The sequence below is a fragment of the Entelurus aequoreus genome, linkage group LG18 (assembly GCF_033978785.1).
Source record: "Entelurus aequoreus isolate RoL-2023_Sb linkage group LG18, RoL_Eaeq_v1.1, whole genome shotgun sequence".
In the NCBI taxonomy this organism is placed as follows: Eukaryota; Metazoa; Chordata; class Actinopteri; order Syngnathiformes; family Syngnathidae; genus Entelurus; species Entelurus aequoreus.
In genome coordinates, this window is record NC_084748.1 from 21,789,089 (window position 1) to 21,799,936 (window position 10,848).

General features: G+C 39.5%; 1 protein-coding gene across 1 annotated transcript; it reads left to right on the top strand.

Moving 5' to 3' along the window:
• Window positions 1-3,392: 3,392 nt before the first annotated feature.
• Window positions 3,393-9,966, top strand: rtn4rl2a (reticulon 4 receptor-like 2 a). The gene is made up of 4 exons (XM_062026087.1): window positions 3,393-3,694; window positions 4,087-4,313; window positions 4,384-4,617; window positions 7,571-9,966. The coding sequence occupies exons 1-4, from the start codon at window positions 3,637-3,639 to the stop codon at window positions 8,423-8,425; spliced, it is 1,374 nt and encodes a 457-aa protein (XP_061882071.1). The 5' UTR covers window positions 3,393-3,636; the 3' UTR covers window positions 8,426-9,966.
• The last annotated feature ends 882 nt before the right edge of the window (window positions 9,967-10,848 follow it).

Genomic DNA, 10,848 nt, shown 5'->3' on the forward strand with positions numbered 1-10,848 from the left:
ATTGCATATTACTTACACATATACATTTCCAAGGCAGAAACGTATTAGAAAGTATCCAGTAGCAAATGTGTCAGCATCATTCAATTTACTCTGTCATGGGCCTTTCTTCATAAATTATTGTGACCACTAGGTGTCGCTAAAACAATTACCAATCCACTTTAACTTAATTTAAGAAAGCAGTAAGTTAAAGGTTAGTATGTTTCTCTGTTTGACTAATTTCACTTAATGAAACATTTTCTATTATTCCACACTGCCAAATAATACAAGTATGCACTATGATTCATGCTGATATTGTATCGGATTAACTTCATATTAAAGTCATTTACAAAAGGTAAACTTAGTAGCTAGCAGCTACACAACAGCAAAGCTCACAATAACACACAAGCTTGACGTACGTAATAAGTAGGGATGTGAATCTTACAACAGTAAGATAAAACGATAAGATAAGCATATGATTTCATTGGATTTTGATTTGTGGGCTGAATATTCGATTCATAATTGAATCTCGATTCAAGGTGATACTTAATTTGTGCAATATATTATTTTGTGTATAGATTCCAATACAAAACTTTGAGTTCTCCTTGGCAACAAGTAAATGTGGATATGGTCTAAGTGTCCTAAATTGTAAAAAGTAGAGATGTCCGATAATGGCTTTTTTGCCGATATCCGATATTCCGATATTGTCCAACTCTTAATTACCGATACCAATATCAACCAATACCGATATATACAGTTGTGGAGTTAACACATTGTTATGCCTAATTTTGTTGTGATGCCCCGCTGGATGCGATAAACGATAACAAGGTTTTCCAAAATGAGAGAACAACTTCAACTGAAGTTATGGAAAAAAGTGCCATATTTCTTATTGAAGTCACAAAGTGCAGTATTTTTTCTAAACATGCCTCAAAACAGCAGCTTGGAATTTGGGACATGCTCTCCCTGAGAGAACATTAGGATGTTGAGGTGGGCGGGGTTGGGGGGCGGGCTTGAGGTGGGGGTGGGGTGGGGGGGGTTGTAGGGGGTAGCAGGGGTGTATATTGTAGCGTCCCGGAAGAGTTAGTACTGCAAGGGGTTCTGGGTATTTCTTCTGTTGTGTTTATGTTGTGTTACGGTGAGGATGTTCTCCCGAAATATGTTTGTCATTCTTGTTTGGTGTGGGTTCACAGTGTGGCGCATATTTGTAACAGTGTTAAAGTTGTTTATACGGCTACCCTCAGTGTGACCTGTATGTCTGTTGATCAAGTATGCCTTATGTGACTGGGCCGGCACGCAAAGGCAGTGCCTTCAAGGTTCATTGGCGCTCTGTACCTCTCCTTACGTCCGTGTACACAGCGGCGTTTTAAAAAGTTATACATTTTACTGTTTGAAACCGATACCGATAATTTTGAAACCGATACCGATAATTTCCGATATTACATTTTAAAGCATTTATCGGCCGATAATATCGGCAGTCCGATATTATCGGACATCCCTAGTAAAAAGTATTGTAAAAAAATATCCAGAAACAAATGTGTCCGCATTGTTCAATTTACTGAATCATGAGCTTAATTTAGTGCATTATTGTGGCTACTAGGTGTCACTCCACTTCAATTTAAAGACAACCTATGTCCATTCTAGGCGGCTAATAATGAATATGGTTAGTGTTTTTCATACCTACCATTGTTCTTTGATTAATTTCACTCAATCAAATATGTTCTTACATTCCACACTCCAAAATAATAATAATAATAAATAAATAATAATAATAAAAATGGCTCTATGTTGCTTCCTGCTGATATCGTAATCGGAGCTACAGTCATAGCTACACTTATAAATAACTTATAAAGAACATAATGTCATGGCTGTCTTGAGTTTCCAATAATTTTTACAACTCTTATTTTTTTGTGATAGAGTGACTTGAGCACATATTTGTTTGTCACAAAAACATTCATGAAGTTTGGTTCTTTTATACATTTATTATGGGTCTACTGAAAATGTGACCAAATCTGCTGGGTCAAAAGTATACATACAGCAATGTTAATATTTGGTTACATGTCCCTTGGCATGTAACCATTCCTTTACCACTTTTGACGTGTGTTTGGGGTCATTGTCCTGTTGTAACACCCAACTGCGCCCAAGACCCAACCTCCGGGCTGATAATTTTAGGTTGTCCTAAAGAATATGGAGGTAATCCTCCTTTTTCATTGTCCCATTTACTCTCTGTAAAACACCGGTTACATTGGCAGCAAAACAAGCCCAGTGCATAATACTACCACCACCATGCTTGACATTCCCAGCATGGTGTTCCTGGGATTAAAGGCCTCACCTTTTCTCCTCCAAACATATTGCAGGGTATTGTGGCCAAACAGCTACATTTTTGTTTCATCTCACCACAGAATTTTTCTCCAGAAGGTATTATCTTTGTCCATGTGATGTCTGGTTTTAGAATGGCCTTCCCAAATTCCTGACTTAAACGTGTGGAAAATGCTGAAGAAACAAGTCCATGTCAGAAAACCAACAAATTTAGCTGAACTGCACCAATGTTGTCAAGAGGAGTGGTCAAAAATTCAACCAGAGGCTTGCCAGAAGCTTGTGGATGGCTACCAAAAGCACCTTATTGCAGTGAAACTTGCCAAGGGACATGTAACCAAATATTAACATTGCTGTATGTATACTTTTGACCCAGCAGATTTGGTCACATTTTCAGTAGACCCATAATAAAATTATAAAATAACCAAACTTCATGAATATTTTTGTGACAAACAAGTATGTGCTCCAATCACTCCGTCACACAAAAATAAGAGTTGTACAAATTATTGGAAACTCAAGATAGCCATGACAATATGTTCTTTACAAGTGTATGTAAACTTTTGACCACTACTGTTTATTGGCATTGGCCCCAATATCGACATTGTATCGAATTAAAAAAGTTGTATTGGACACCCCTATTAAATAAATTCAGTTATGGAAAAATAAAGATTTAAGGTGTAATTGTGCATAAAAAATTAGTTTGGAGTGATTCTCTGCCGGCGCCGAGCTTCCCCAGATGAATCATAATTCTAGGGTCATCCTGTTTTCTCTTGCTCATCCGAGCTTTTTGTTGCAGCTTCTTTGTCTGCCGTACACGGCCGGCCCCACCGGAAGCAGCAGACCATAACAGTCTAGAACGCAGCAGCCAGGAAACGACTATTTCTCCTACCTCCTCTCCTCCACAAAGCTCAGTCATCAGCATCATCATCATCATCATCCCTCCTCCTTCCATTCATGATTCCTCGTCTCCTCCTTCCCCCTCTGTCTTTCTTCGACGTGCGCTCACACAGTCTCCTCCTCCACGGAGCGCGCGGACGCACCAACCAACCAGCTTTTACGCGCGTCAAGTTCCCCAAGAGAATCCCATCACTCAGTCCCGCCCTTTTCCGCTTTTTTTTTTCTTTTTCCCGCCCTCATTCCTCCGTGACCCCTGCATCTGTGACGTAGGAGATTCCACGGTGACCGCCTCAGTAGGCAAGAAGTGGACGCTGGGACTATATATGGGGGCATTGGTTCACACCAGCCGACACTCTCTCAGTCGCTCCGACTCGGGAACCAGAGCATCAGCGGAGATAGCAGGCATCACTTCGCCCCACTAGGCTAACTCGCTTTGGGCTTTGGTTCGGGATGGACACCTTCTCGATTTCTCGGAGCCGACGATGCTCCATCGTGCGCAACTGCAAAAGTAAGTTTTTGTTTTTTTTTTGCATGAAGAAAACTTGCCTATTTGTAAATTTTTAATCATCATCATGTATTGTTTTGAAGATTACTTTATTAATACTTGTTTAAAAATAATCAACATAAAGAACACTTTGAAGTTTGCTGTTGGTGTGCGTAAAAGCCTGATCTTTACCATCATCAAGTTTTATTATTAAGTATGAAAGCACTTAATTAAAAAAATGCATGCGTATTTGCTTTTTCCTTTCAAACTAAAGCAATTTAATGTGCATGAAAAGTGCTTTATACATAAATAGTTACGATTGGATTAAATAGGAACCATAAAGGGATAAAACGGTTGTTGTATCAGCACCGCGGACAGCTCCGACTCACTCCCCCCGCTCTGCGCTCTTCCCCCAGCCGGCCTCTCCATCTGGATGGCGGTGTCGTTGGTCTTTGGCGGGCCGGGTCCGGCGTCGGGGTGCCCGCAGTCATGTGTGTGCTACCCGACCCCCATGACCGTGAGCTGCCAGGCGCAAAACTTCACCACCGTCCCGGTCGGAGTGCCCTACGAGTCGCAGCGCGTCTTCCTCCAGAACAACCGGATCACGGAGCTCAGAGTAGGCTCGTTTGGCTTCGGCACTCAGGTAAAGATCCATAAAGATTGATGATTTATTATATTTGCTGTAGTCATGACTGGCGTTTATTTGGTGTTAGGTGCTGTGGCTGTTTTCCAACAACATCACATGGATCGAGGCAGGTGCCTTCAGTGAGCTGAGGGACTTGGAGGAGTTGGACCTGGGGGACAACTCCAACCTTCACAGGCTGGAAGGAGGGGCCTTCCGCGGCCTGGAGAAGCTCCAGAGCCTCCATATGCACCGATGCAAACTCACCGCCCTGCCGCATGACATTTTCCACAAGCTGTACAGCCTGCATTATCTCTACCTACAGGTAGGTGGCGCTGAAAAGCTCGGGTCAAATCTTCTCTCACATTAGGAACAATATAAAACAGAGGTGTCAAACTCATTTTAGATCGGGGGCCAAATGGAGAAAAATCTACTCCAAAGTGTAAAACTGGTAAAATCACGGCACGATAACTTAAAAATGAAGACAGCTTCAGATTGTTTTCTTTGTTTAGAAATAGAACCAGCACATTCTGAAATTGTACAAATCATAATGTTGTTGGTTTTTTTTTACACTTACATGTTGCGGTTATTTGTCGTTATTTATATTTTATGAATAAATTATGTGATAATCTTAATCAGTCAACTCAATAGTGTTAATTTTCAATCTATTAAGATAACAAAATGATATCAAAATCAAATTACATGATTTTATTTATGTAGTTTGATAATTTTTTTGACTGATGTACTAACATCATGTGGTTTATTTTGTACATATGTAGCATCATCTACGAAGATTCAAAGAATTGCTATTGCGACATCCAGCGGACATGTTTAGAACAGCTGTGTCTTTCATTCAACAATTTCAGGTTAATTTCTATACTTAGCAAACTCATCCCGCGGGCCGTACGTTTGACACCCCTGATATAGACTCATATCCGATAAGATTCCGATATTAGAGCCTTAAGTGTTAGGCGATACCAATATTAATCCAATACAATATCAGCCTGAATCATGTTTTCATTATTTTGTAATGTGGAATGATAGAGACGATTTTAATCAAATTCATGTTCTCAAATAATGAAAAACACTAACCTAATGACAGACTTATGATGTCTTTAGGTTTTTCTAATTTGGCTACATTTAGAGGTTAACTGGCTGTCCAGCTTTGCACAAGTAAACACGCTGCAGGACTGCTTGTATTTTACATGCTGGCCAATATCATCGATGCCTGTGTTTTTACCGGATATCTGGTATCAATATAAGACACCTTTACTTAGATGCATCCTACATAGTTATTAATATAATTGTACAGAACCGGTACACATTGATGCTGCAGAGGTTTTATATGTAAAATGATTACATTTCATGTTTTTTTTACATTTGCAACAAATTAGGGGACTACAAAATATAGTTACATTGGAATGTACAGTCCTAGTATTTTTAACGGCTTTTTTTGGGATTGTGGCCTAAAATGCTCGAATTCACGACAGATTTTCCATAAATTGCTGCAAAAGTTGTGAATTTTTAGTTTTTTTTCATTGTTCAATATTGTTGAACAATGTACATTTTTAAGTGTTTCATGTCATTTTAACACCAAGAAGCAAGTACATTTAAAAACATACTGCATTGACTCGTAAATCACACTTAAAAGTAGATGGAAGCAAAAAACCCCAGGGCTCATTGTCAAATTACTGTACTGTTTTTAATTCATTATAACTAATAGAAAGATAGAAAAATAATAATTACAGAAAGAGACCTCAGCTGTCTGTTCTGTTGCAGACATTTTCTGTGTGTTTTACACTTGAAAAGTGTTTGTTCATCTTAAATATTAATTTATATTCCAACACATTTACACACGCACTTTAAGAGCATTTGTGAACTGAAAAGCGATCTATAGCGCTAATTTGTGTTGGTAATTGAGGGATGATTAAAGATTATCATCACATTTTTATATCTCTAACACACACACATATATATATATATATATATATATATATATATATATATATATATATATATATATATATATATATATATATATACATATATATATATACATATATATATATATAGACTTAGACAAACTTGAATGATAAACAAGGGAAATTGTTCAACACAGTAGCTCAGTTACAATGATTGAAAGTGTAAGGATGGAAAGGACAATGCAGGTATAAATAGACTAACAAAGCTATAAAAAAAAATCAAACATATATACGAATATATACATATGTGTACAGAATAATTTATATACAGATATATTATATTATGTCTATAACATATATACAATATAAACCAATGACCGTGTACAATATTACAGTATATACAGTATATCTGACAGCAGCAGCATAAAATAGAGAGTAGGTCCAGCAGGAAATAGAAAATGGACATTATATATATATATATATATATATATATATATATATATATATATATATATATATATATATATATATATATATATATATATATATATATATATATATAAATTATTCTACCGATTTCACGATACAATAAACATATGTTACTATTGCAATTAAAGTAAGTAGTAAGCAAACAAGGCTCTTAATATTGCTGTTAAGAGCTGTTGTCAATGGACGTTATCGGTTAGCTAAGCACCTCTTGCAGAGCGACACTTCAGTGTTTATTGTTTCACCTTTATCGTTAGTTATTAAGCCAAAATGTGTCCATTCTTCCTTTTCTATCGCTACAGTGATACTGCTAGTAAGTGCTATGTGCGTGTGTTGCCTAAAATGCGCGTCTGCTCACAACGTAATGTACCGGTACTTTTTTGAAGCAGTATAGTACCGTTTTTAATTCATATATATGAATATATATATATGAATGAATGAATATATATATATGAATGAATGAATGTATAAATGAATATATATATATACACGTTAGGTCAGGAAAAAACACAGAGGCTATAGCATCCCTACAAGCCTGTTTCGCAGGTTTCCCTGTTCGTCAGGGGATTTTATATGGTCTATGCATATATATATATATATATATATATATATATATATATATATATATATATATATATATATATATATATATATATATATATATATATATATATATATATATATATACATACATATACACACACATACATACATACATACATACATACGTGGTCATCCAGAAATGTAATCCAAATAAACTAAATTAAATACAATTTAATTACATTATAAATAAGTTAATGTAATAACTATATGTACTAATTACTCTATGTAATAATGTGTAATCATCCATTTGGCTCTTTTCTTCTGTAGGAAAACAACCTTCATTTCCTGCAAGATGACATCTTTTCCGACCTGATCAACCTGAGTCAGCTTTTCCTACACGGAAACCGCATACGCACCATTTCGGAAAACGTGTTCCGCGGTCTGGTAAACCTCGACCGCTTGCTCTTACACGACAACCGCATCCGGCAGGTGAATCGCCGGGCCTTCCGCGACCTCGGCCGCCTGACCATGTTGTTCCTCTTCAACAATTCCCTGCCCGAGCTGCCCAGTCAGACCCTGAGGGACACCCAGGGCATCGAGTTCCTCCGCCTTAACGCCAACCCCTGGTCCTGTGGCTGTGAAGCCCGGGCCCTGTGGGAGTGGTTCCGGGAGGCCCGCGTCTCTTCGTCGGAGGTGATGTGTGCGTCTCCTACCGCCAGACGTGGTCAGGACCTTCGTTTTCTTCGCGAGATGGACTTCGCCCTGTGCCCCCTGCCCGATCCTGGCTCCATTGCCGGTTCCACCACCACCACCTTCAGCACCAAAACCAGGTGGTGGTTCCACAAAAACAAGCCCCAGTCATCAACGAAAGGTGTCTTTGAGAAAGCGTCGGAGACCGTCAAGGCCGGTTTGTACGGGAAAGGCCCGTCTTCGACCACGTCGGTGGTCAAGTACGAGCTTGGGGAGGAAGAACTGGCGCTGCCCAAACTCAACCAGGAAGAGTACTGGGCGAACTACGGCAACGAGGACTCGGGTGTTACCTTGCGATGTTTTGAGCTTGAATGTCCACCTGAGTTTGACCTGCCTCCGTTTTCCTCCTCTTCCTCAGCCTCCTTGCCCTCCTTCCTGTCAGTACTAACCTTCTCCATATTCACATTCAACCTCCACTGGCTATTTGGCTGAGTTGGACTCGCTGGTTCCCCTGCCCTTAACTTCCGGCCTGTTTTAAAGGCTGCGGAGATCCCTGCTATAGACTCTCTCTACCCTCTTTGCCTTCTCTGCCATACGTTAACGCCAAAGGCACAGCGTGGGAGATAGGGGGATGGTAGGATTCTAACTACCACCTGCAGGGCTTTACATGTTCCAGGACTGGTAGGATACCCTCAGATAAATAGTATGTGCAACATACTGCAGGCTGATTTCTCTGAAATCAAAGACTGGAGGGCTGCGGTTGTAAACAATGTGATTACTTGATCAACTCCACTGAGTCAAAACCGTACCTGGCTGGTACAGAGTAATTACTGTTAGGACATAGTAACAACAGTTTCGTAACCACTTACAGTGTATTGTAAATACGGATGTATGTTTGTCGTGTTCCAAGTGACGTTGTCCAGGTCGTTTTGGTCCAGGGCGAGCGTGACGACGCGTACACGGTGCCAATCCGCTCGGGAACGAGGCAAAGAGGGGAGACACCTGTGAAGAGAACAAGAGATAGAGGGTCGGTCTTTGACTTGAGGCGGTAGAAAAGCGAAACATTGAGTAGTACCTCAACTTACAAGCTAAATCGGTAACGTGACGCAGCTCGTAACTCAAAACAGTTGTATTGCCAATTAGTGAAAAGCACAATTTTAACATGTGATTTGCCTTTTAAAAAGACAAACTGACTTTTAGATAAGACATATTGTACGAAGAACAAAACAAGAGTCTAGTACAAACATATTCAGTAGTTTTATGAAGTCATGCCATGTATTTGCAGGGTGCTTAAAAAATGGATTCACATTCAAATCGCAATTCTTATTCATGTCGATTTTTTTAAATACATTTTTTAAGCACTTACTGCAAAATATGTCATAGGTCAGCAGCCAGGAGGAGATTTTGTAACCAGGCTATAACCTGTTTTGAAAAAAGTTTTACACCAAGTAATATACTGTGAGCATCATGTTGACTAGAGAATGGATTCTAAAAATGTAGTCATCGACCCAAGACTTGAATCGAATTGAGTTGTAAAATTCACATCCCGAGTGTTTACCTCAGAGAGTAGACTTCTACAGGCTTCTTCTCCATCAAACAAACCACGAGCAGCTTTTTCATATTTTCAAGGATACATTTCAATATTATTTGAACGTCCTTTACCGATTCATTTTGCTTCGGTGCAAATGAGCGGTGCTACGCTCCAACCAAGTTAGCTAGCTACAAAGCTAATGCGAGCGAAGGAGACCGAATGTTTTGGTCGGATCTAACGGGGGTTCAGTGTGGCATTTGCCATGCTAACTCGTAAGTCGAGTTCCGTCGAGTATACGAGCGTGAAAACACAAATGTCCACTGCAGAGGACGCTGGTTCTCAGGGGGATTTGAATGTGTTTGTTTTTTTCATTTTCTGTCAATAAAAGAATTCTTCCATTCAGGAAGCTTGAAATTGGATGTCTTTCTGTGACACGCTGATTCCTATCATGTGAAAAGACTGTTGATGAGTTTCATATTTATAAATAAATACATTGACTTAATATTTTTTGCATATTTTTCTTCCAAGAGAGGTTCATAGTTGAATCAATCAATCAATCAATCAAAGGTTGTTTATATAGCCCTTAATCACAAGTGTCTCAAAGGGATGCACAAGCAACAACGACATCCTCAGCTCAGATCCCACATCAGGGCAAGAAAATACTCAACCCAATGGGATACAATGAGAACCCCCCAAAACTCCCAAATGCAGGCAAAAAGTAGCCGCGTGACTTAACATGACTTACGCACCGCAAAAGGACAGACCGCTCATTCATACATTGTTAGGCTGCTCGATTGGGTCTGGCTGTGAGGGGCATCTGTCTCACTGCGGGTAAATAAGCTTGAGAGGATTCACAAGATGGCCCCGCTGCAAAAGGCAATTGCGTCAGTATTCACTCCTGTGATTCATCAACCGCCGTGGATGCCAGATGGAGCGATGAAGTGACAATTGGCTGATTTGCAAACGCGCCGAGCGAGCAGCGGGGGTCTTGATGACGACATCTTCATGCAGACGACACTTGAAGTAACTCAAACGATTTAGACTGGTAAAGGTTGCTGTGAAGGGAAAATAGAAAATGGACTTCATGCGACCCCTTTAGCACACCTAATATGTTATTTTATGAAATGCTATTTTCCAACTGCACTGATTTATCAAATGTGGCTGTATAGCAGGAGTGGAAGAGTGGGCGAGCGCACACTGACTCTAGCAAGTTGTCCTTGGCCTTGGCAAAACAAGCAAGCTTACAGTTATAACCCCTTTAAAGGCACTGCGTCACTTTTTATCAATTATCATTTTCAAAACGTCAGAAGAAAACCTGAATCGTATCGAATCCGATGGATGCAAAAATGTTCTCCAACAATCACAAGTCAGCAGCGTAGAGTCA